A 27,609-nucleotide genomic window follows, 5' to 3' on the forward strand; every position below is an offset into this window, starting at 1 on the left:
ATTAGATGGCTTTTTAAAATCTGACAATTCCAAAAGAGTCAGGTGTTCTCTTCCTAAAAGAAGCTTTTTATTGGATGTGTCCCCTCACACCCTCATTCCTAGATAGAGTGGCCCTTATAATGGAATCAAAAAGTACTTACAAAAATAAAAAACGGAGGGTGGACCCTTAAATGCAAATTATAATTTAGTCAAATAGTATTAAAAAAACACAAAACTTGCAAGTCTTATTATGCATTTTCATTAATTTTCTGTATATTTTTCAATATCCATTTGTACTTGCTTTCAACCTAATTTTGAAGAAAAAAATTTTAAAGATTTTAATTTATTTATTTGAGAGAGAGCGCTCACGTGCACATGTGGGGGTCGGGTGGGTAGGAGCAGAGAAAAGGACAAGCAGACTCCACACTGAGGGCTCCAAATCATTCATAACCTTAAGATGGTACCTGGAACCAAAATCAAGAAGCTAATGCTTAATAAACTGAGCCACCTAGGTGCACCCTTAAAGAAAATCTTATGATATTTAATATGTGAAATGTTAGGCTGCTACTTTTATTTTTTGTTTTTTTTTTTTTATTTTTTAAAAGATTTTATTTATTTATTCATGAGAAACGGGGGGAGAGAGAGGCAGAGACACAGGCAGAGGGAGAAACAGGCTCTATGCAGGGAGCCCAACGTGGGACTTGATCCCGGGTCTCCAGGATCACATCCTGGGCTGAAGGCGGCGCTAAACCACTGAGCCACCCGGGCTGCCCAGGCTGCTACTTTTAAACACGTATAAATCATATTAGAAATTAAGAACAATGAAGCACTAGAAATAACACAGAAGGAAAAAAGCAAATATATTAAGATGTACATTATTAATATAAAGCATTAGTCTACACTATCTCATCAGATAAATTTTCATGACTTAATTTCAAATACTTTGCAATTTTGTATTACAAATATAATTTTTAAAAACAATTCTGTCAGGGTGTCTGGCTGGCTCAGTTTATAGAGCTGTGACTCTTGATCTCAGGGTTGTGAGTTCAAGTTCCACATTGGGTACAGAGAGATTCCTTTAAAAATTAAAAAAATAAAATTAAATAAATCATTTCTGTCAATTTCAAGGAAAACAACTGACAGTATTTTTTGGTGATAATAAAATCTGAGTGTTTTAGTAAAAATTTTAAGTTTTGGTAAACTTGAGTTTGAAAGCTCAAAAGCCTTCTGATGAGACTGGTAATGATATTAACAACTATAATTTCTATATAATGTATTATGAAATACGTCATTTGTAAGCTCAATGGACCAGTATTTTCCAAATAACCTACACATCCTTTACAAAACCATACAAGAGTAAAAGACACATTCAAAATGTAAAATTAGGGACACCTGGGTGGTGCAGCGGTTGAGAGTCCACCTTTGGCTCCCGGCATGATCCCGGGGTCTGAGATCGAGTCCCACATCAGGCTCCTGGCAGGTAGCCTGCTTCTCCCTCTGCCTGTGTCTCTGCCATTCTCTCTCTTGAATAAATAAAATCTTAAAAAAAAAAAAGGAAAAACTACCTCTCAGGAGGTGATATAAAAACCAAGACTTGAGAAACAGAAGCTGCCTATGAAAAGAAAAAGAGCAGAGCAAATGGAAATGCACGGTCACTGGAGCAAGGTAATAAGAGATTAAAAAAAAAAAAAAGGAGATGCAGGCAATATCCACATGATGTAGAGTAATGGTTTTCATCAACTTTATAGCCTATTAAATTAACTGTACCAATATTCTTGTGCAGCCCAGGCATCAATATTTGTTTTGTATTTAATAATTTAATAGTCTTCCAGGTGACACTAATATACTGCCTTATATGGCATCATTGATTGAGTTTGTTAGACTACAATAAGGAATTTGGTTTTTATTTTTAACATAAGAGTAAACTCACTGAAGAGTTAAGAAGGCAACTAGTAAGGTTGATTTTTTAAAAAAGATCACTCTGGTTGTTAGGAGAAGCAACAAAGGGGCAAGAATAAAAAAACTCAATCCTATAAGTTTTAAGAGACTGAATGGAAGGTTAACAACCAGATGGTGATGGCCAATTCCAAGAACCTGATTTTTCAGACACACTAAACAATCAATGGGTACAATTAGAGCAAAGAAAAAATCTACAAAAAGGGGACAAGTGCAAACTCCTCCAAAATATTTTATCCATCTGTGAATCATCTGATTACACAAGGGATTTGTCCTTACTCCTACATTACCACCATATGTAAATTATGTACCTAAAGACTTATTCTTTCAATTGCATTTCATACAAAGAATACTATTTACAGTCTAAAAATGTTATCTTCAACTGCCCTAACCTGCAAACCTAGCATTTACAATTATATTAACTAGTGTAAAGATAAAGTTTCAAGTTGTTTTTATTTCATCTGGAAAAAATAGTTTCTTTCTCACTAAATAATAAATTGATATGTCAAAAATAATAAATTGATATGGAAATACAGCAATAAAGATTTTTTCTAATTAAAAAAATTATATGACAAGATATGTGATGTTCATGGATTAGAAGATTAATATTCTTTTTTTTTAAATTTTTTTATTTTTTATTTATGATAGGCACACAGTGAGAGAGAGAGAGAGAGAGAGCAGAGACACAGGCAGAGGGAGAAGCAGGCTCCATGCACCAGAGCCCGACGTGGGATTCGATCCCGGGTCTCCAGGATCACGCCCTGGGCCAAAGGCAGGCGCCAAACCGCTGCGCCACCCAGGGATCCCAGAAGATTAATATTCTTAAAATGTCGTACTACCCAAAATAATCTATAGATTCAGTGCACTCCCCATCAAAATACCAATGACATTTTTCACAGAGCTGGAACAAAGCATCCTAAAATTTGTATGAAATAACAAAAGGCCCCAAATAGCAAAAACAATATTGAGAAAGAATTTTAAAAATGAGGTATTACACTTCCCCATTTCAAACTATACTACAAAGCTATAGTAATCAAAACAGTATGGACTGGCACAAAAACAGACACACAGATCAAGGGAATAGAACAGAGAGCCCAGAAATAAGCACATATCTACGACAAAGAACACAAGATTATACAATGGGGTAAAGACAATCTCTTCAATAAATAGTGTTAGAAAAACTGGACAGTTACATGCAGAAAAAATGAAACTGGACCATCTCAAAACACATCCAAAAATAAACTCAAAATGGATTAAAGATTTGAATGTAAGATCTGAAACCATAAACTCCTAGAAGAAAACTTAGGAATAAGCTCTCTGACATCAGTCTTTGCAATAGTTTTTGGACAAGTCACCTCAGGGAAGGGTAATAAAAGCTAAAATAAACAAATAGGATTATATCAAACTAAGAAGATTTTGCAGTGGAGAAAATCATCAACAAAATGAAAAGGCAATCTACTGAATGGGAGAAGATATTTGGATCATACATCTGATAAGGAGTTAATATCCAAAATACATAAAGAACTTATACTCTCAAAAACTATCAAAAAATAACCTGATTAATAAATGGGCAGCGGAGCTAAGCAGATCACAATGAAATATTATACCTCATACCTGTCAGAATGGCAAAAATCAAAAAGACAAGAAATAACAAGTGTTGGATGAGGACGTGGAGAAAAAGAATCCCTCATGCAGTGTTGATGGGGATGCAAACTGGTGTAGCCAATGTAGGAAACAGTAGGAGGTTCCTCAAAAAATTGAAAATAGAAATAGCATATAATCTAGTAATTCCACTACTAAGTATTTATCAAAGAAATAAAAAAAACACGAATTCATGGGGTGCCTGGGTGGATCAGTCAGTTAAACTTCCAAATCTTGATCTCAGCTCAGGTCTTTTTTTTTTTTTTTTTTTTAAGATTTTATTTATTTATTATTCCCACGGGGAGCCTGATCCTGGACCTGATCCAAGGACCCTGGGATCACAACCTGAGCCAAGGGCAGACGCTCAACCATTGAGCCATCCAAGTGCCCCTCAGCTCAGGTCTTGATCTCAGTCAGGATCATGAGTTCAAGCCCAGCATTGGGCTCCATGCTGGGTGTGGAATCTACTTAAAAACAAACAAACACACACTAATTTGAAAAGATACATGCACCCCTATGTTTACTGATTATTTACAGCAACCCAAGTGCCCATAATAGATGAATAAAGAAGATGTGCCATATATGTACAATGGAATATTACTCAGCCATAAAAACAAATGAGATCTTGTCATTTGCAACAACTTGGATGGACCTAGAGGGTATAATGATAAGAAATAAGTCAGAGAAAGACAAACGTTGTATGGTTTCTAAAATTCCACGTGAGTGAAATCAAACAAAGACAAAAAGAGACCAACAACAACAAAAAAAGGACTCTTAAATACAGAAAACAAACTGGTGGTTGCCAGAGGGGAGGTGGGTAGGGGGATGAGTGAAATAACTAAACGGGATTAAGAATACACTTGTCATGAAGAACACTGAGTACTCTATAGAACTGCTGAATCATGGGCAGCCTGGGTGGCTCAGCGGTTTAGCACCTGCCTTCGGCCCAGAGCCTGATCCTAGGGATCCAGGATCGAGTCCCACATTGGGCTCCCTGTGGGGGGCCTGCTTCTCCCTCTGCCTGTGTCTCTGCCCCTCTCTATCTCATGAATAAATAAATAAAATCTTAAAAAAAAAAGAATTGTTGAATCATTACATTGTACAATTGAAACTAGTAACAGTTATTAGTACTTTAATTAAAAACAAAGGCAGAGACCTGAATAGACATTTTTCTGAAGTTGACCAAACAAAGATGACCAACAGGTACATTAAAAGATGCTTAACATAATCCTCAAGGAAACACAAATCAAAACACAAAGAAGTATCACCTCACACCTATCTGAATGGCTAATATCAACAACACAAAAATACAGCAGGTATTGGTGAGGATATAGAAAAAAAGGGAATCTTCTTATACTGTTGGGAATGTAAATGGTGCAGCCACTACAGAAAACAGAATGAAAGTTCCTCAAAAAATTAAAAACAGGAATGCCATATGATCCAGCAATCTACTTTTGGGTATTTATCCAAAGAAAATGAAAACACCAATTTGAAGAGATACATGCACCCCTATGTTCACTGCAGCATTATTTACTATAACCAAGATATAGAAGCAATCTAAGTATCCATCAACAGATGAATGCATAAAGATGTGTATATATACAATGGAATATTATTCAGTCATCAAAAAGATCTTATCATTTGTGGCAACATGGACCTAGAGGGTATGATGCTAAGTGAAATAAGTAAGATGCAGACAAACATACCATATTTGTCTTTCCCTCATATCTGGAGCCTAAAAATCAAAACAAATGAACAAACAAAACAGACTCACAGATATAGGAAACAAACTGCTGTTGACCAGAGGGGGGGAAGGGTGATGAAATAGGTGAAGAGGATTAAGAGGTACAAAGTTCGAGTTATAAAATAAATTAAGTCACAGGGATGTAATGTACAGCACAAGGAATACAGTCAATATTGTAATAATTTTGTATGGTGACAGATGGTAACTAGCCTTATCATGGGGATCTTTTAATTATATATAAAAGTATCAAATCACGGTTATATATACCTGAAACCAACAGAATACTCTGTCAATTACACTTCAAAAACAACTGTATCTTGAAGAAACTGAGACTTGAATTCTATTATTTCATAGCTTGCTAATTATTTTCAAGTAATCCTCTTTAACCTTTAACTTTCCTTAGAATTTGTTCTGAAATTTCATTTGCCAGCATTCTTGCCACTTTCTCTAATATGAAGATAACAGTTCAGGTTATTTTTAACTTTAGTGCTGTTGTCTTTCTTAAAGAAGTAAAATATATCTTCTGCCCACATCTCTCATATATGAAAAACATCTGGCTCTACTTCTCTCATTTATGTTATCTGGTCCCTCTAGACTTCATGACTTTGTAAGACACTAAAATAAAATTATGGTGAAGTAGTTTCTATTCCTAGTTAATTAGCTTTTCAATATTATAAGTAACAATATTCCAGATATTTTTAAGGTAAAATAGGGTATCTGGTAAAGTTACTACATCATTTATCTCAAACAATAAAATACAGCTAATAGAAAAATCAATCCAAACTCATAGCATTTGATATTTAAGCTCAATATACCATAAAGTTGAATATTTAAGTTCAAATATATACAGCTTTTAAAAAGAAAAGGAAATTACCTTTCAAAAGATGATTGAGGTCCATTGTGTCATGTAAGGCTTTTTGTTTATATCTGTGGTCTAAATTGGAATCTAACACTGAAGATTCTGAAGTGAGATCAGGCCCATGTTTTTCTTGCCCTTTTTTGGTTGATTTCAAAGATTTTGAATTATTTTTTAAATCCTCAACATTTCCATATACTTCTTGACTCACGTTTTCTTGCCTTTTAACTTTTACTTTTTGATCATTTGATGTTGCCAGTTCAAAAGACTGAACCGGGCTGATGTCTGGAGTTGACAGAGGAGTGACATCTGTCACAGTATCTTCAGATTCCTCAGGGTAGTCACTGACTTTTGGTTTAGTACTTGAAGGCTGTGTTCCTGTCGATTTCATTCCTGTTTTATATTTCTGTTTTGGTGACAAGTGGGTTACACCAGATAGATGTTTCTTTATTGATGGAGATGAATCAGAAATACAGATATCAGACCCTGCATCTGAACAATCTGTACCTGAACTTGAAGATGAGGAGGACAAAGAGGAAGAGGAGGATGATGAATTACTTTTGGAATACTTTTTACCTATGTTTTTTTTAAAGTTATTAGATGGTTTAGCAGACTTGGATCTGATGTGATTTTTCCCATCATCACTGCTTTCCTCTCCATCTGTATAATAATCATCTTCACCTTCTTTTATAATTTTGGGAATTCTACTTGGAGTGGGTAAGTGTATTTTATGCCCTATTGTAGCATCCCACAATTTTTTTGATCTTGAAGTGGTCAACGATAAAGGATTTCTGGTTCGCGTATTATCATCTTCTATAGGGTGTTCTTCTGGGAGAATTTTCTCCTTTATTTCATTTTCCTTTCTTTGTATTCCAAATTTCAAGTTTTCATTTTCTGTAGCTTTATCTATTCTCTCTTCTTGCTCATCATTTTGCTTATCAAAAACTGACTTACTTTCACATTTCTTTGTTTCTTCAAAGTCACTATCAAAGAAGGAATGGTCCACTTCACCTTCTGATATATCTCCAAACCGATCCATGATGGTAAAAATATATCTGAAAAAGAGGCCAGTGTTACCGTTAAACTAAAGAATAATTTCCCAATACTTCTCACTTTTTACAGTAATTGCATATCCCAAACTGAGAAGTTTGATTATAGAGAAACATGTAATAATAAATTGTATCAGTGATTTGAAACATATCTAATAGTTCAGCTCACAAGAGTACTCAAGGCAAGCATACCACAAATGTGTATCTAATTAAATATGCATACACCTAGGTGAACCCTAAGGAAAATCTGCCTTCTATAAGTACAGTTAGGATTTAGAATAAGAAGAGATAATGTTAAAACATCCCAAAATCAGTTAAGCCATCCTGAATTTAGAATTTGACCTTTAATACTATTCTCCACAAAAAAAAAAAAAAAAAAAAAAAAAACAACAATAATCAAAAAAACATAATGACTTGGAAGGCAGCTGATTCTATTTCTGGAGGTAAAGAAAAACAAGGGCGTAAGGTATCTTACTGTTACCAGAAGGCACAATATTCAAATATGCTTGATATAGTGGTAATACAACAAAGGCCCCAATTTAAAGGGGCTTCCACCATACAAGTCAGACAATTTAGTACTGCAAAACAAAACACACAAAATATACTTAAAAATGAAAAAGTACTTCTGTGGAAAGCTATTAGTCCATAATGATATTCAAGAGGGCAAATAATATGGAGATACGTTAAAGGAATTTCTAATAATATATAGCTAACAATCCAATTATGCATTCAGTACATTCAAATTATGATTAATTCTATTATATCAAACCAAACAACAAAAGATTATGTAATCTGTATTCTAAATCAATCATGATACTCTGGAGCCTTTAATTGATAAAGTGATCCTGCAACCTATAAAAACAAGTACAAACATGATTTAAAAACCAGCGAAACTTATACTATTAACACTAATGCAACAGATTAATAAGATGGATTAGAAATAAGGGTGGTAATACATTTTATTATCACTGGGTAGCTTTTTTGCCTTTAAAGAATTTAAGAGATTCTGACATATTAAACATAAAAATTTAACTATTCACAATCAACTTTTAAATGCTTAAGGAAGGGCAGCCCAGGTGGCTCGGCTGTTTAGTGCTGCCTTCAGTCCAGGGCATGATCCTGGAGACCCGGGATCAAGTCCCATGTCAGGCTCCCTGCATGGAGCCTGCTCCTCCCTCTGCCTGTGTCTCTGCCTCTCTTTCTCTGTCTCTCATGAATAAATAAATAAAATCTTTAAAAAACAAAAAAATAAATAAATGCTTAAGGGAATCTGGTTAATGAAATTAGTAAATTAAGACTAGATTTATTAAAAATGTCTAAGTGCTAAGTTAGACTTCTTTTATTAGATACGTGTATTCCTTGTCAGGTATTTAAGGCATTTAAGAAAATCAAATATGCTAAAATTGTAATTGTGCTGTTAATTACAAATTACATTTGCAAGTCTGCAAATGGTATACAATATTCAGGGAAATTTAAGCTAAGTGAGGATTAATCAAAGAACAAATGGGTTTCAAAATTCAAACACTTTTTTTTAAAGAATTTATTTATTTATTTATTTATTTATTTATTTATTTATTTATTTATTTATTTGACACACAGAGAGAGAGGCAGAGACACAGGCAGAGGGAGAAGCAGGCTCCATGCAGGGAGCCCGATGAGGGACTCGATCCTGGGTCTCCAGGATCACGCTCTGGGCTGAAGGTAGGCACTAAACCACTGAGCCACCCGGGCTGCCCTGAAAAAACTTTTTAACAGAAGAATATTATAAGTCTATTAAAATAATTATTTATATCAGGGGTTACCAAACTACTGTGCATGAGCCAAATTTGGCTACCATTTATTCTTATAAATAAAGTTTTACTGGAACATAGCCACAGGTTTAGGTATCGTCACTGACAGCTATTACACTGTAGCTGCAGAATTGAGTAGCTGTGACAGGGATCATACAGCCCACAGAGCCTAAAATATTTAACCACTGACCCTTTACTGAAAAAGTCTGTGGACCCCGATTCAGGTGCTATGTCAGCATGAAAACTGCACAGTACAAAACTGTAATCCATACTGGATTATTAATACAATGTACACATTTAAACAAAAACTATGGGGGAAAAGAGCAAAATTAAGTTGACCTGTTAGAAGAAAACCAATGGTCCCACTGCATTTTTTAGTATTTCCATTACTGTTATTATAATAGCTTCCTGCAAATAAATTAAGCAAGTAAGTGATAACTGGGAGGATGCACAATGGAAAAGAATGAACAGAGTCCGATACACTCAGGCTCAAACTCGGTTCTGCCACTTCCCAATTATGTTTCTGGGCACATACACAGGGATGTTCATCACAGCACTACTGTTTGTAACAGGAATGAGTTAGGAAAAAATTCAACACCTAGCAAGAGGAAAATGGATAAGCAAAATGTTGCATAGGATACATCAAAAAGGATAAGCTGAGATCTACAAAAATGTTTACTAAAAGAGCAGAATTAAATGAACAATTACATGAAACTTAAAATATATGCTACTGAATTCCTCATGGGCACAGAGTTAACATAGCATGAACTGGAAGGACACCATTAAACAACTAAGAGTACAAGTCTGTGAGGGGAGAGGAGGAATGAGGCTGAGGAAGCCCACAAGGGGGCAAAATAAAGCTGAATATCCAGAGGGCAGAGGCCTGTGATCAGGGGTCACCACAGACTTAGAGTATGACTGAGGGGCACCTGGTTGGCTCAACACGTAGGGCATGTGACTCTTGATCTCAGGGTTGTCGAGTTGGAGCCCCACACTGGACCTAGTTTCCTCAAATTTTAAAAACAAATGGTTTCACGGCATAGCCCAGAGCATAAATTTCCCTAGTCGGTTTTAAAAATCACTCTTTCAGAGATGCCTGGGTGGCTCAGTGGTTGAGCATCTGCCTTTGGCTCAGGGAGTGATCCTGGAGTCCCGGGACAGAGTCCCCCATCAGGCTCCCTGCATGGAGCCTGCCTCTCCCTCTGCCTGTGTCTCCTGCCCCTTTGTGTCCCTCATGAATAAATAAAATCTTAAAAACAAAACACCTCTTTCAAAACATCCTAATCACGTTATTAATCACTGCTTCAAAGTAAAGTCCTTAACTAACATCTGGTTTTTTTGAAGTCACTGCTGTGATATCCATACATTGTTGTGATATCTATTATTTATCTGATAGTAAACTGTCAGCAAGATAACAAGACCTTATCATTGGGACTTTTAAAGGAGAATGGGACCTGTTTAGCAGTATGTTTAGCAGAACTGTTTTAGGAATAGGTCTTTGCAAAAAGATGGTCTCAACAGTTAAAATTAGATAGAAACGCTAGTGAATGCCAAATATGCTGGGATTTATCTACTATGTAGCAGTTTTTCTCTAACAAATTAATTTGGAAGAAACCTCACTGGCATCACAAATTAAATAAACCAGGGGCCCTTAGTAAATTAAAAAGTGTTAACCTAGGTAGCAAGAATTCGGAACTTTTTTTAAAAATTTTTTTCTTATTTATTTATGATAGACAGAGAGAGAGAGAGAGAGAGAGAGAGGCAGAGACACAGGCAGAGGGAGAAGCAGGCTCCATGCCGGGAACCCGACACGGGACTCGATCCCGGGACCCCAGGATCACGCCCTGGGCCAAAGGCAGGCGCGAAACCGCTGAGCCACCCAGGGATCCCCAAGAATTCTGAACTTTGAATTAACTTACGACCTTCTCCATCCTAAGCTGTGTCTGTGACCAAAACCCCTTTCCAAAGGGAGCAGTGAATTCCAAAGGTATTTCTGACACGGAGAGTAACAACTCTGGAAGTCACTAAACTTGAAATGTTTCCAGCATGACTCCTCTTTATTTGGCATATCAAGGCAAATTTTGTGATCCCTGATAACCTTGAGTGAGATCTATGTAAAGTTCCCTATGATAGTGCAGCAAAATAATGCAAGTGAGAGCTAATACCCTTCCCATACCATCACAATTCCACAACAATCCTCAAAGGAAAAATCTTACACCCTTACATTAGGGTTAAGACCAGCAATTTAATGGCTTGACAAAGTAGTTTATATCAAGTATGCCCCTTATGACTTCAAGCTTTAACAAATTTGTGAATTAAAAAAAAAAAAAAGATGGACAGTTTAAAATAAGAATTCAAAAGGTTCTGGATAAATGGAAAAGCAGCTAACATTCATATAGATTTTATTATGTGCCAAGCACTTTTCTAAGCACTTTTTCACTGATCAACTCGTTTACTGGTAACAACTTTGAAGTTAGAGACAAAGAAAGTGAAGCAGAGGTTAACTATATTCACGACCACATGGCTAGAAAGCAGTAGAGTCAGGATTTGAATCCAGTCAGCAAGCAGTCTGATTACCCTATATTGAAACAAGCAGAGGAAGATATGCCAAGAACCTAAATGGGGAGGTATACTCTGAAAAAGCTAAATAATAATACAATAATAGTGCAGACATGGAATGAGGGAAAGTGAGGAGGGAAGGTGCACTGAGGATCCCCGCTTAAAAGAAGGTTCACTGAAAAAAAGACTCAGGGCTTACCAAGTAGCAAAAGCATGGCTTAAAAATCAAAAGATTAAAATGCTCTTAAGTCACACCAGGATGGCAATATGCTGTCTTAAGGTAACATCAGCTTAGTCAAACTACTTCTTGAATGAAGCATTTAGTTCTAGGTGTTACGGTGAAGAGTCTAGAATCTAAGTCATGACCAATGGTTTACAGAACAAGGGATTCGTTTATAGAACAAGAGATTCGAGGCATTCATAGCAAAAGTAATGGCTAAAAAAAAAGGGTGTACTCAGATATTCAAAGGATTGTGATACAAAAAAAAAAAAAAATTAGAACTGTTATTTGTAGTTCCAGAGGTAGAACTTGCATCAACAGATACAACATATATGAAGGCTGTTCTTAAATTAACATGAGAATTGAACAAAATGGAATGGGGCTACTTCCTCATGTTGGGGCAAAAACTGAATGTCCACTTGCTGGGATGCTAGAGAGGGAGTTCACGCATTAGGAGGATAAGATTTCCCAAGCATAACATTTTACAAACTAGGTCTAAATCCCTGTTGGGATTTGACTATTTGTAAACCAAATGATTTCACATCCTTTCTTTGAAATCCATTTTTCAGAGTGAACGGTTTTGTGCCTAATCTCCTCACCAACTGGAACTCCTGGGATCTTGCTCATCTTCATATCCCCAGTGCCTAAAGTAGGATCTGACAAATACTAGACACTCAAAGAATGTTTACCTGATGCAGGAGTTTGGAGTTCAGGAGTTTGGCGTTCAGAGAGACTGAACTCTAGTTCTACTCTTTGCGCTATGTAAGCAGAAAAATCACTGCTTTTTCCTGAGCTAGTTTCTTTGACAGCTTCCCACAACTGTCCCCCACCGACCCCCCACTCCCACTCTCACCAGAATTAGCTATCCCCTTATCTGTATTTACATGGTTTGTGTAGTCCTCAACAGTTGTTAAGGACCCACTTCTCCTGTGGTGCCTAACACCTGGGAGACGTTTCAGGCATACTATCCGACAGACAGGGTTATTCTAAATATTTATGCACCCCAGTGCTTTAACCCAACTTAGGAAAAAATTATCCAACGATCCCATCCACTAAAGCAACCCTTCTGATAATTATTTCAAAGTCAGTGAGATCCAATTCACACTGGAAAATAAAAATAGGGACTTAATAAGAGCGTAAAGATTCTCTTCACAACCTATTGGGAAAGGGTAAACACTAAGCGGTAGTTCCTTTAAGAACCCTTCTGGGGGCTCGACGAAAACGGGTATTTGTCAAAGCTGCCCCGGCGGCCCTTGGACACTCACCGTTTGGAGAGCTCCTGCACAGCCAGCAACAGAAACACTAACGCTTTTTTATGATACACCGGGGGTAACACACAAATAAGACTCTGGCTTTTTTTTTTTTTTTTAACTGTCAGTCCATTACAGTGACACTGCATCACTTCTGTAATCAGGCGCATAATACGGTTCGAACAAGGTAACTGGTTGGGTACCCGGAAATCTCGGCCCAAAATACACGTTTTCTCAGGAACTTGAGTCGAGGGTCGGTCCACCACCTCGTCCTGTCCTCGTCCCCATCACCACCCCCAGCTACACACACACACACACACACACCCGAGGTCGAGGTCACGAGTCAAGTCCGCGGACGCGGCGGCGCCACCACCTCCTGACCCCGGCCCGACCCCGGCCGCAGGCCCTGCGGGAACGCATCCCGGGGGTAGGCCGGGCGGGTCCCGCGGCGGCGGCAGGGGCTGCGGGCGGCCCCACGGCCCGGGACCCCACCCTCGGCCGCGGGCTCCGCCGCCTCGGGTGGTCACTCACACCCGCCCCCACTCCCCGCCGCCCCCGGCGCGCTGACTGGGCCTCACAGCGGGCGGAGCCAGGGGCTGGGGTCCCGCCCGCCTCCCTCACCTCCCGCGCGGGCTTCCTCATACCGACCCCGAGTGCCCGCCGCCGCTGGGCTCCGGAGAAGGGGAAACGGATCCCGAAGCAGGCGAGGGTGGCGGCGGGCGCGGCGCGGGCGGGCGGGCCCCGGGGGGTTGCTCGCGCGCCGCTTACCTGGGCGCAGTGGCCGCCGCCGCCGCCGCCTCCTCGCGCGCCGCCCGCAGCGTTCCAGGCGCAGGCGCAGGCGCAGGCGCAGGCGCACTCAGTCTCTGCACGCGGCTCCCAGCGGCGCCGGGCTCGGGCTTCCGGGGGCGGGGAGAGCGGAGCGGGAGAGCCGGGCGCAGAGGGCGCGGGGGCCTGGCGCGCCGGCTCGGTGCGGCTCCGTGGGCTCCGCGCGGCGGGCGTCATAGAGCGCGGGGGGCTGCCGGCGGCCTGGAGCGCCTGCGGCGGGCCGGGAGCGGAAGGCGGAGGCCGGCGACGCCGGGGCGGGTGGGGTCGCGCGGAGAAGCGGGCCCCCGGGCCCTCGGATGCCCAGGGCACCGTCCACGCCTTCCTGCGACGGGCCCCGCCACTAGGGCAGTGACGGGGGCCCGGGACACTGGCGTTCAGCAGCTGGTGATTCCTTCCCCCAAACCACGACACTAGTGAGCGGGGCGGCTGTGACTGTGGTTCTTTCAGCAAAGATCGGATCCACGAGCCGGTCACACCCTAGTCCTCTGACCCCTGGCAAAGGAGGTGGGTGGTTAAGGCAACAAAGTGAACCTTAATACTGGAGATGCGATAAGGCTCTGGGCGGCGGGGGGGCGCCTGGGTGGCTCGGCCGGTTAAGCACCCTCCCCTCCCCTCCCCCATCCCTCCCCCCCGCCTCCGACTCAGGACTTGGTCTCAGGTCAGGATCCCAGGGTCATGAGGTGGAGCCCCGGGGAGGCTCTGTGCGCCGAGAGTGGAAGCCTCCGCTTAGGATTCTCTCTAACTCCTCCTCCCTCTGCCCCTCTCTCACTTTCTCTCTCTTTCAAAAACAAACAAACCCCAAAACCAAAAGTTCCCAGCACTAGGGGAAAAACTGTAACTGTAGGGTGATGGACGTTCATTAGACTTACTGTGGTGTACATGTTATGTTTACCTAGATCATGTACATCCTAAATTTATATGCTGTTATATAGAAATCAATAAAGCTGTAGATTTTTTTTTAATTTTTTTAATTAAGAAAAGCAAGAGGTCAGAGTGATACAAGACGCCTTGAGCCAAGGACAGCAGGTGCCTTTGAAAGCCGACAAAGGCGAGAAAAGGTATTCTCCCTTGAAGCCTCCAGGAGAAATGGCAGCCCTGTCCATACCTTAATTTTAGACTTCTGACCTCCAGAACACAGAATAAGTTTGTGTTGTTTTAAACCACTGACTTTGTAGTAATCTGTTATAGCAGCCATGGAAAACTAATACAATGGGTACTCAATACAGTTTTTACATGAAAGTACAAAGAAAGATAGGAACTAAGGTTTATCCATATCCTAGGGAGTGTCACTAAGGAATTGACTTTTTTGTTCTTGACAATATATTGTGTACTGTTTGCTTGTAACTACCAACAGGTACTCAGAATCATTTTGTTCTTTTTGTAGGCTAAAAGGATTTTACTAGATTCTGCTTAACTGCTGGCACCGTTTCCCAGGGATGATTGTCTACTCTGTGGTCAAAAGTTTGTTGTATGGGGACTCCCTGGGTGGGTCAGCAGTTCAGCATCTGCCTTTGGCCCAGGGCGTGATCCTGGAGACCCGGGATCCCTGCATGGAGCCTGCTTCTCCCTCTGCCTGTGTCTCTGCCTCTCTCTCTCCTCTGGGTCTTTCATGAATAAATAAATAAAATCTTTTTTTAAAAGTTGGTTATATGAAGGGTCTCAATAGACATTTCTCCAAAGAATATATGCAAATAGCCAAGAAGTGTATGAAAAGATGTTCAACATTACTAATCATTAGGGAGATGCAAACAAATGAGACCACTTTACACACATTAAGATGGCTATAATAAAAAGGCAGAAAATAAGAAAGATTGGCAAAAATGTGGAGAGATTGGAAACCTTGTGTATTGCTCATGAGAATGTGAAATGGTACTACTTCTGTGGAAAACTATAGCAGTTCCTCAAATTGAACACAGAACTACCATATGACCCAGCAATTTCACTTCTGGGTATGTACCCAAAAGAATTGAAAGCAAAGTGTCAAAAAGGTATTTATACACTCATGTTAGTAGTAGCATTATTCGCCAAAGCCGAAAGATGGAAACAACTTAAATGTCTATCAACAGATGGACAAAGAAAATGTATATTCATACAGGAATATTATTTAGCCATAAACAGGAATGAAGTTCTGATACATCATGCTACAACATGGATGAATCTTGAAAACATTATGCTAAGTGAAATAAGCCAGGCAAAAAGGGACAAATATGAGTTGATAAATAAGAAGTACCTAAAATAGACAAGTCATAGTAACAGAAGCTAAAAGTGTGGTGCCAGACTAGGTCAGCTGGAGGAATATGCAACTTTGATTTCAGGGTTGTGAGTTTGAGCCCTGCCTTGGGTGTAGAGATGGCTTAAAAGTGAAATCCTTAAAAAAAAAAAAAAAAAAAAAGAAAAAGAAAAGAACAGAGGTTACCATGGGCTGGGGGATGGAGAAGAAAGGGGGAGTTCTTGTTTAATGCATACAGAGTTTTGGTATAGGATGATGAAAACGATCTGGATATGGATATTGGTGATGGATATACACAATGTGAATGTACCTAATGCCACTGAACTGTACATTTAATTTTTCTTAAAGATTTTATTTATTTATTCATAGAGAGAGAGAGAGCCAGAGACACAGGCAGAGGGAGAAGCAGGCTCCATGCAGGTAGCCCGACATGGGACTGGATCCTGGGTCTCCAGGATCACACCCCAGGCTGCAGGTGGCGCTAAACCGATGCACCACCGGGCTGCCCTGAACTGTACACTTAAAATGCTTAAAATACTAAATTTTGTGTATGTTTTATAATGATAAAAATAAAATAATCTTATATTTTAAACTTTAATTTTGTTTTTTTCCTGGACTATGAATATGTGAAAATTTGCCTTTTCCCTGACTTTCTTTTCCTGCAGAGAACACATCCTCAGTAGTCTATATTGAATAAATGAATCAATGAACATATGAAATGGATTGTAAATAAGCTTCTTCAGATCAGAGATTTAGAGATTTTATTTGCTTTATGCCTCTTCATAATTCTAGTCATAGAGGGTCATCAAAAGTGAAAAAAAGCTTTTTCCCAAATTCATTGAATATGGACTCTTTTATCAGAAAAGATGAAAATAATATCCCCTGGGTCCTTTTTAAAAATTGTTTCTCGCTTATCATAAACCTCCTGAAACAGAACGTAGGCTTGACTATTTCTGCAGAGAGCTATTAAAGACCTTTGCATAATAGCTGGAGGTTTTTTCATCTATGCTAAACTATGTTATGAGCAAATGGATTTAATTTAGGAATTAAGTTTTGAAGGATGAAATCTTGCCTGGGTTGAAGTTTATAAAACCAAATTTAAATTAAGTGTAGTTAGGTTTCATATTTTTTTTAAGTACCCAAGGCGGGGAGGGGGGTACTTCAAAATACCTAAATGCTGTTAGTGGAAATTGAGAAAGCAAAATGACTTAGACTCACATTTGAATTTCCTGAACTTCCATCAAGCAGGATTGGTAGCTCTCTTCTTGTTACCATTGAGCTTTGTAATACCTTACTAACATATATTACATTGCTTTATGCTTCCCCCACACCCCAGTTAGAATATGAGCTCTTCAAGGACAGAGACCATATATATTTTTTAAAGATAGGTTTATTTGTTTGAGAGAGACAGAAGGGGCAGAGGGAAAGAGAATCTCAAGCAGATCTCGCTGAAGGGCCAGCCTGATGTGGGGCTCATTCCCACAACCCTGAGATCATGACATGAGCTGAAATCACAAGTCAGAGGCTTAACTGACTGAGCCACCAGGGTGCTCCCAGAGACTATATTTTATATTGTTTTCTAACAAAGTACCTAACTAACATTTTTGGACTGAATGAAAGAATGAATAGAAGTCACACAATATCTTCCAGAAGATTATATCTATTTAAAAGCTGGATGGATGCTATTATAATTGTATTAGTTTTGTAAGGACATTATTTGTATAATACAAATACAAATTTGTAGCAGTTTGTTCTTTGACATTACTTTTAACTATTGTTTTTGAAGATGGTATCACGGAGGCGGATCCTAGAATTTAGGTCCGCCACCTACTAGCTGTGTGATTTTGAGCAAGTCATTTAACTTCACTGAGACTGTTTCCTAATCTGGAAAATGGGATTGTAATATTTACCTTATGTTCTTTATAGCGTTATAATGAGGAACTATGCATTTAAAAGGATTTCCAGAAATTGAAGTTTCCATTAAAATATGAGATTAGGGGATCCCTGGGTGGCTCAGCGGTTTAGCGCCTGCCTTTGGCCCAGGGCACGAACCTGGAGTCCCGGGATTGAGTCCCACATCGGGCTCCCAGCGTGGAGCCTGCTTCTCCCTCCTCCAGTTTCTCTGCCTCTCTCTCTCTATGTCTATCATAAATAAATAAATAAATAAATAAATAAATAAATAAATAAATAAATAAATAAATAAATAAATCTTTACGAAAAAAACATAAATAAATTATGACATTATTTTTATGACTTTTTTTGGTCAATTTAGTTATTCTAGATATAATATCATGGAAGACTATCAGATTTATTATTCAAAAGTATTTATTAAGGACCTACTCTGTGCAACCCTGTTCAGGACTCATTAATACTCTATTACTAATTTTTACTTTCCATAGGTATGGTCTCTTTCCTAAAGTGAATAAATGTCAAATGAGAAACATTGGCTTTTTTTTTTTTTTTAAAGATTTTATTTATTCATGAGAGAGAGAGAGAGAAGCAGGCTCCATGCAGGGAGCCCAACATGGGACTCAATTCCAGGTCCCCAGGATCATGCCCTGGGCCAAAGGCTGCGCTAAACCACTGAGCCACCCAGGCTGCCCAAAACACTGGTTTTGGGTAGTATATAAAAGCTTTATGTAACACTAAACATGTAATGTTAATCTGAAAATATTCAAGATCTTTTCCTAATTTATGCAAGTACATTTAATCAGTATTGTGCCCTGCCTACTTTATATTTTACTCTGCTCATAATATATATCATGAAACAATAGCACATAGAGCAGTTCAAAAAGTTTTTTGGCCCACGTGCATCTTGGAGAAATTAGATAAGAAGTAAACACAATTTATCTTCTTTATAATCTGCTGCCCAATAATAACTGGATATCAAATCTAAGAGAGTAAAGAATTTTTTCACTGTTTCATAACTTGAAAATAAAGTTAGATGATACAGCTTTATCACCAAACTCCTTACTGACAAACATAGCTGTGTACTGTCTTCCTTCCCTCATCCTTCCCTAGGTCCTTTTGTTCATTTTATAGATAAATAGGATTAGATCATGAAGAACTATCAATTCTAGGAACAACAAATAGGAACTTGAACATCTTTGCAGTGAGAAGTCATTGGATACCACTGATTTGGGTGAGCTGTCAGATGATCCACAAAAAACTGATTAGTGTACTCTGTCAAAGCTAATTGTGGTAGGTTGTTGAAATAACACAACCAATGAAGTATACCTCCCTCTATTTAAGCCCATTCTAGACCCCTCCCTGTTTAATTACCCCTTGGGCCACATGATTTGCCTTAGCCAGTGGGACATTAGCGAATGTAATGCAAGCAAAAGCGTAGAAAGAACTTGCACATGGCATCCCTGAGACTGTCATGTGAAGAAGGCCAAGCTGACCTTTTGAAGTGAGTACACAGGGAGCAGAGACAAGCCATCTCAACAGAGACTCCATAGATCAAACAGCCCCAGCCTATGCATCAGGAGACCATAGTTTCATTAGTGACCCCAGGCAAGAAGAGCAAAATTGCCCAACTGACCCACAAAATCATAAGCAAATAAAATGGTTATGACTTGGTGGTAGCTTGTTATGCAACAATAGGTAATTGACACATCATATTTCCAGTATGTCTTCTTTTGGATAATAACCTTTTGGCTAATACTTCACTGGTTTTTTTGTTGTTGTTGATTTTTAAGATTTTATTTATTTATTTGAGAGAGAGAGCACAAGTAGGGTGGAAGGGCAGAGGCAGAGGGAGAAGCAGACGCCCCACTGAGCAGAGATCCCAATGAGGTTGGATCCCAGGACCCCGAGATCATGACCCCAGCGGAAGGGAGAGGCTCAACGGACTGGGCCATCCAGGCACCCCAATACTTAAGTTTTAAAAGAAAAACTAACTGGAATTTAAATAAAAACTTGAAACAAGCAAAAATATCTGTCAGATAAAAAATCAAATTGCAAGGCTCATTGTATATAAATCATTCTTCATGAAACAACAATTACAGAAAAGAGAATTAAAAATAATAAAAATCAAGAAAATAAATATCCAACAAATATTTTACCTCACGTTGTATTTTTTTTGTTGTTGAAATCATGACACAGATGATTTCCTCTAGAAAAGCAGTATAGTCATAGTAATTTGAAAATACATTTTAATGCTTACTTTTCTTCACCATGCTCCCTGGGAAGCAGGACATAACTCATTTTATTGGACAACAACAGTGCTGTTAAACTGTTGAAATTCCTCAGGATTGCTACGCAAAGAGAGTTCTGAGACTTTCCTTTTGCTTCCCCCAGTATCCTTTACTTCTGTTTCTCTCATCTACTCACTTCTTACCTTTCTTCTTTCTATTCCTGACTGGCCCTATCACCCAGCCTTTTTAAATCATTAATCTCTTTAGAATTCCTTCATTTCCGTTTACAATTGTTTTCATCTATTAGAGATACAGCTGCTGCTTTATTGGTGTTGGTAGTAATTACTAGTATTTAGCATATTAGCATCCTTTCAGTGAACAGTATCTGTATATTAATGATAGGATCATGATAGAACAGGAAAATACGTCCTCTGAAAACTATTCGGACCACTGTCCCTTGCGTAGGTGATAACTAATCTGTACTGATAACAACAATACAGGGACTTGGAGCCCCAGTGATGGTGGCAGCTGTGGACACGCGCTGGCACTAGGCCGGCTCTTGGGGCCTTTCCCTAACTAGCAACCGCAGGCTTCATTACACTTCCACGTCGGTCGGATTCCTTCCCCGAGGCGTCTGGCTGGGGGAAAAAGGAAGGTTATTACGGGGAAACTGTAGGAAAAGTGAGGATCGGGAAGGGTTTGCCTATTGTACCTAAACAGCAGGTGACAGCAAAGCTGAAATTTGGGGAGCCCTAAGCGCGGGAGGCGGTGGCTCGTCGGCGTAGAGCCGAGGGCGAGGATTAAGGGATCACCTGAGCCGGAGAATTACAAACGCTTGACACCTGCGGCAAAATTTTCCACCAGGGACGGCCCCCCGGGGGCGGGGGGGCGGAGCGCAGGACCGAGCAGCGTCCCGGCGATTGGTGGCGCCCCCTCCCCGTGGGTCCCCGCCCCCGCGGGTGGGCGCCTCCCACCTGCCACTCAGCGGGCCGCCCCCGCCCCGCCCGCCCCGCCCCCGCCCGCCGCGCACCCCGGCCGCCCCCGCCCCGCCCCGCCCCGCCCGCCCCGCCCCGCCCGGGGCTTCCGCGGCTTAAGTCACCGCAGGGTCCGGCCACCTGGGCGCGCCGGGCCGGCCGGCTGCGGGGCGGGCGCCGGGTGGCGGCGCTCGGGGCTCGCTCGGAGGAGCTCGGCGGCGTCTGTTGGAGCCGTTCCTCGGGGGCCGCCGGCGAGGGCATGAGCGCCGGCTGCCCGTGCCTCCGGGGCGGCGGCGGCGGCGGCGGCGGCGGGAGCGGCGAGGGGAGGAGGCGCCGCGCGGAGGCCGCCGTCCAGGGCAGCGCCGGGGGGCAGCAGGGCGGGAGATGTGCGTGTCCTTAGCGGCGCAGCGAGCAGCATGCACCCCGATGCCACCGACAGCAGCGGCGCCGGCCTCCACCGCGCGCCGGCCGCGGCCACTGGCGGCCGCTCCGCCCCGGGCGCCCCGGGCCAGCGGCGGCCGGACCCCCGGGAGGACGCGGCGGCGGCGGCGGCGGGGGCCCCCGGCGGCGGGGGCTGGCGAGTGCCGGGGGCCGTGGCCGCCCTCGCCGCCGTGTGCCTCTCCTGCCTGGGGCCCGGCTGCTGGCTGGCGGCGGGAGGCGCGGGGCCGTGCACCGTCCTGCTCGGGCTCAGCCTGCACCTGGGCTGCGCCGCGGCCGCCTTCCTCCTGGGGACCCTGTTCTCTCTGCTCTGCCGCAGCCGGCGAGCCCCGCCGCCCGACTTCGTCGCCGCCTGGAGTCGGCTGGCCGCCCGCCGCGGGCCGGGGGTGAGTACGGGGCTCCCCGCCGCCTCGCACGCCCGGGGCCTCGGCCCGCCCCGCTTCCGGGGCCCGCCGCCAGCTCTCGGAGCCCGGCTGGCGGCGGCGTGGCCCGTCCTCTCCGCCGCGGCTGCCCGGGAGGAAGGGGCTGCGGTCGGCCGGCCCGGCGGGTGGCTGCGAGCGGTCCCCGGGCGCCCCCGGGGGGGAGGGGGAGGGGGAGGGGGGCGGCGGGCGGGCTCCGGGCTCCTCCGGGCTTGCGAGGTGCTCGCCGAGATGCACGCTTGGGGGGGGGGGGCGCTGTGTGGTTGCTCCCCGGGCGCCCCGGGGGGAGGTGGGGTGGCGGGCGGGCTCCTCCGGGCTTGCGAGGTGCTCGCCGAGATGCACGTTTCGGGGGGCTGTGTGCTTGCTCCCCGGGCACCCCGGGCACCCCCTTGATGGCTGAATAATCCTTGCAGATCGTGGATGTTGCTCCGCAGTCGGCGAGGGGAGCGCTCCCTGCACGCACGCGCTGCGCCCTGTATCGGTCATTGTATTTCTAACCGTTCTCTGGGGGAGGTAACTTCGTGACCTTTTACCTTTTACATGACCTTTTACAGACCTTTACGGGCGGAAACTTGCCCGGAGAGGCTCACTTGGCTGGGCTCGGCCCGCCAGCACCTCTTCCTTCCCCCACGCTGGGTTCGCTGCTTCACCGCACCGTCCTGCCCATCCACCGCGTGGATCAGTAACGCAGCCTCAGCTGGTTTCTGTGGTTTAGGAAAGGGATGTCAGAAATCACTTCGGTTTGCAACAGAAGGAAAAAGGAACCCTGCCTGGGGGTGTGGGACAGCAGGGAGGTGGTTAGGGCAGGTAGGAAATGAGAGTATTGTAAATGAGCTCCTCGCTTCCTTAATGCCAAACCGCTACTTGCTCGACCCCCCAGCTTCCTCTCGCGGCCCTCTAAGCGAAACTTGAGTCTTTTGTAGCTCGTGAGCTTGTTTTGTTCGGAGCATGTTATGCTGAGGCTGAGATTAGTTTCTGCCAGTAATTTATTTAACACGAGTTTACTAAGGGAATGATGATTTATATTTATAAGCCGGTAGGATACAGGGTAATAATGTCTCTGCACAAGCTAGTGAAGAAATAACATCCTCCACGAACCAGTGACAGATGGATATACACCGTTGTCACAGGCAATGGGGAAATAAAGTTAAGATTTATTTAAGGAGTACCTCGCAAGGAATGGATTCTTGGCAGAGTCTGCTTTCAACCAAAAGCTGGGTACTAGCTGCTGGGACCCACAGCTCGTGGACGATGGCACTGCTGTTGGCAGGCAAGACGAGCTGCTTTGAAGGGTAGTACTTTAGGGACAGTTACAGAGCTTGCCCCACTGCCTGTGAGAAATAGCCTCCCCAAGGCAGGAACACATGTCCCTTCCTCTTCTGAGACTGCTGCCCGAGTTTAACACCCTGCTGATCAAGAGTTATCTGACCACAGCAGGAGCAAATGTCTCAAGATCTACAGAGAGCTCAGATCAGCAATGAGTAGCTTTGCCCAGACTGAACACTCTGGGTAAGTCCACACAAATTACTAGTATTTAAAGTTTGTCCATTACATCATACTTATTTTTGCATATATTCAGATGGATAAGCTACTCAAGAGCAGAACAGTTCTGCAGATCTCATCTTGACTTGGCCTCTCAAATTCCCCCTCCGATCAAAACACTTAATTCAAAAACATGTGGATTTGAAATCATAGCCAATACACAACATAATTTGGCACTCACTGCTTGATTGCATGATATTGTCATTAAACCGAAATTGCCTAATAAGCACTTTAGGGTAAGGGGATTGGCAGTGGTTCGATTTCATAAAAATATTTTGTTAGAGGGACCATTGCCCCCTGGGTTTTGTATTTGCTTATGATATGATCTGCTTACTCTTTTGTAAAAATCATCACACTCTTCACCAAAATTACCCTGTCTTGAGTTTGTCGCTTCTGAATGCAGCCCTGACCTGAGATAATGGCTGGAGGGTTGTAGGTAAGAGAGTCAGTCATCCTCACTCTGTAAATTAAGATTTCAGTATATTAAGGAATAGGACCTTCTGTTGTCCTAGGTAGTCTCAAAAATTAGTAATGTTCATTTCTTTTAAAAAGCCTTTATGTGACAGTCCGTTTTATTTCATATCTAGTTTAGCAAGAGTTGGTGGACAGGTGTATTTTTCCTCTTGATTTTTCTTTACAATATAGAAAATACAGACCCTGATTTTACTAGCTGATTTATTGATTTATAAATGATGTTCCAATTCTTTTTTTTTTTTTTTTTTAAGATTCTATTTATGAGAGACAGAGAAAGAGAGGCAGAGACATAGGCAGAGGGAGAAGCAGGCTCCCTGCAGGGAGCCTGATGCAGGACTTAATCCCAGGACCCTGGGATCACAACCTGAGCCAAATGTAGCACTCAAGCACTGAGCCACCCAGGCATCACTGATATTCCAATTCTTTAGAGTATTGTTAAAAATTACAATTCAGTCAGTATGTGTTTATCAAGTGTTTTATATGAACAAGGTATTATTCTGGAAGCTGGGGTTGAATCAGTGAGACATACAAGAGCCGTACTCTCTGGAGATTATATTCTTATGGGAGATCAGGCCATAAACAAATGAGATATTTTAGATAGTGATAAGTGCTTATGAAACAAAAAATAAGAGTTAAATGATTAAGAGTGCCTAGTAATGGGAGTAGGAGGTTTAGATGAGGTCAGGGTCAAACGCTGAATATTATATTTTGCCTCTGAAGGCCTAGAAGCCTCATGTAGATCACCACCCTATTTCCTGGAAAATACATTTCTCCTATCCACTCCTCCCAGCTTCATTTATACCTCTAGGCAGATAGAACTTGGATTAGCATCCAGAAAGATGGTGCCAGAAGTAGCATATGTAATCCTTCAAATATTCCACTGGAAGATTTCAGGATATAGAAGTGAAGTATAATCTTGAGGAAAGTAGATTATTGGTAGTTTTTTGGAACTTGGGTTCTTATAATAGTCTTAAATGAGAAAATAACATTACAAAAATGTAGTTTCTAAGCTCTATATTATAATTGAGATGCATATTTTTCACACAAAATTTTTTTGACAGTACTGGTGTTATTTACTTAAGCTTTTAGTTGTGCTGCATTGTTTGTTTATTTTACCCTTTCCCCTGCTTGTGCTGTGTTTCTAATTTGTACTTAAGGTGTTTTTTTTTTTTTTAATGTTCTATTCTTTATGAATGGAAGCATAAGCGTGTGGTATAGTATAAAATATGTCAGTTCTGTGGGGGTAGGAGCTGGACCACACAGGTCACCTAACATATGTGGAGGGGGAGGCTGTTTAGTAGTGAACCAAATGGTGCCTCTTGAGATACGGTTACTACTTCACTACAGAAATTTTGATTCACGAAGAAAAGAATCCTCATTGGTTCTTAACACATTTTGGATTCTTCTAGTGTCAACTAGACCAGTCAGATGCTGGGATCTATCCTTGTAACTGTCCATCCTTCCTCTTTTTGTTTTTTTTCTTGGTATCCTTCCATAGAGAAAAAAAAATGTATATACTGTTAAAAGTAAACAACCTCAAAGAAGCCTACACTAAAAGTGAAAAGGGGTTTTTGCATCTAGGAGTGTTTAAAATGCGTCTGCATGCATCACAGTGTCTTATTGGCTGTAAATTCCATGTGATTAGGATCCATGATTGACACTTTTTGTTATGCCATGTACCTAGCAGAAGCTCAAGGAGTGTTTGCAGATGATGATAAAGAAGATTGTTCTCTCATGCTTTTCCTCTCTTATTAATCCAGTATTAGTATTTATTGGGCATCTCCTATGTACAGGGATTTTTATTTGGGTGGGAATTACTATTTTTTTAAGATGTTTTTATTTATTTGAGAGAGAGGGAGAGAGCACATGAGCTCAGTCAGGTGAGGGCCTGGGGGAGAAGCAGAGGAAGAAGCAGACTGCCCCCTGAGCAGGGAGCCCAATATGGGACTTGATCCTGGGATCATGACTTGAGCTGAAGGGAGACACTTAACTGATGGAGCCACCCAGGTGCCCTGGGTGGGATTACTAATGATGAAAGTAGTAAAAGTAATTTTCAACTCAAATAGAAATAATATCCAGTGGTACTAATATAAGTGGAAAGCTTTTCTGTAAGGTCGGGGAAGTCTTAACAATTGATATTTGAGTCCCACTTCAGAAAAACTTGGACTTTGTTACAGGCCAGCAGATTAGAGCTGTGATGCTCTGGGGCTGCCCTGCCCCTGGAGTAAGAGTTGTTAGTCTAGCTTTGCTGAGCAGGCTGTCATAGTAGTACAGTCTCGTGCCAGGCCAGTTAACTTACTTGGCCCAAGAGCCTCAGATTCACTGGCCATGCTTACTTGACACACCATCTAACCAAGGCAACAGAAAGAGAAATATGGCAAAAATGAATCAATAGTTTAGAAAACATATTTTCATTATTAGACCAGCAATACAAAGTACATCTTCATGTAATGGAAAAAAGGAAAATAATTTTCACATTTTGATGGTAGGAAGGTAAGAAAATAGTTTTCTTTGGCTGTCAGTTACTCACCTAGTCTATGGATTGATTTTTCTCTTTTACGTTGTAACTTATTAGATGTTTCTTGACTTATGGTCCATAAATTCATAAATCATGATGATCAGAAGTCTGATACAAGAAAGGCTACAAAAGTGAAGTGTTTAGTAGCATATGGGAAACCATAGTCCACTGCTCTATGAAGGATACATTAACGAAAGACTTTTCAAAGTTCAAGCAGATAGGAAAGTTCAAGTGGTTTATCAAATCCAATAAGCATTTACTGAATATCTGCTACATATCTGCTATTATGATCTTACTAGACCACTTTTTGTCTAGTTAGTTGCTGGGTGCCTGTGCCCAGCACATAGTCAGCTCTCACTAGATCAACTTTGCCTGAGTAAATGGATTATTGTTTGAGACATGAGACAAGAACAAACTTAAGTCTCCTGCTGACATCTTTTTTTTTTTTTTTTAAGATTTTATTTATTCATGAGAGAGACAGAGAGAAGCAGAGACACAGGCAGAGGGAGAAACAGGTTCCATGTTTTGGAGCCTGAGGTGGGACTCGATCCAGGGACTTCAGGATCACACCCTGGACCAAAGGCAGGCACTAAACCGCTGAGCCACCCAGGCATCCCTCCTGCTAACATCTTTAATTGAAATTTTAACCACAGCATCCTAGAGAAGGGTCAGAGCCTTGCAGTAGGTGTCACCAAGAGCTTGGGAAATCGTTCTCTGGAAATGCAGGGCAATGTTCTTAGTGTTGGGGAGGATTCAAAGATGAACAAGAATCTCCCTGTCCGTGCCCTCTCAGGCTGAGTAGATGGGAATGATAGAGAAGACTGGATGGGAGGCCAGATGTTTATAGAGACAGTAAAATATTCACACAGCCATCCATGGTGCCAGTTGGCTTGGGTAGGACTTCTAGAATTCCTAAATGAGTTCTTTTATGAATACAAAAGTTCTTTGAGTAAAACAAACTTAATTTAGTTACTTGAGGGGGGGAAAAGAAAGAAACAGGGATTAG

The 27,609-nt window shown here is 41.8% G+C and overlaps 2 protein-coding genes across 9 annotated transcripts in view; one reads left to right on the forward strand and one right to left on the reverse strand.

Annotated features, from left to right (window-relative positions):
* CFAP97 (cilia and flagella associated protein 97) overlaps positions 1–13,885 on the reverse strand; it is a 33,600-nt gene extending 19,715 nt beyond the window's left edge. Inside the window, exons 1-2 of one of the 3 annotated variants that reach the window (XM_072775970.1) lie at positions 13,813–13,885; positions 6,195–7,231 (exon numbers count right to left, since the gene is read on the reverse strand). In XM_072775970.1, coding sequence (XP_072632071.1) covers positions 6,195–7,215 — 1,021 coding nt within the window. In that variant the 5' untranslated portion in view covers positions 7,216–7,231; positions 13,813–13,885. Of the gene's footprint in view, positions 1–6,194; positions 7,232–13,665 lie in introns of all 3 variants that reach the window. The other 2 variants (XM_072775968.1, XM_072775969.1) reach the window with 2 other exon arrangements.
* Positions 13,886–14,123: 238 nt separating this feature from the next.
* SNX25 (sorting nexin 25) overlaps positions 14,124–27,609 on the forward strand; it is a 142,307-nt gene continuing 128,821 nt past the window's right edge. For 3 of the 6 annotated variants that reach the window (XR_012007486.1, XR_012007487.1, XM_072775971.1), the window contains exon 1: positions 21,614–22,036. Coding sequence is in view for 3 of the 6 variants with exons in the window: in XM_072775971.1 (XP_072632072.1) it covers positions 21,629–22,036 (408 nt within the window). In the remaining 3 variants the exon portion in view is untranslated. The other 3 variants (XM_072775974.1, XM_072775975.1, XM_072775972.1) reach the window with 3 other exon arrangements.

Source organism: Canis lupus, chromosome 15 (genome assembly GCF_048164855.1).
Source record: "Canis lupus baileyi chromosome 15, mCanLup2.hap1, whole genome shotgun sequence".
NCBI lineage: Eukaryota > Metazoa > Chordata > Mammalia > Carnivora > Canidae > Canis > Canis lupus.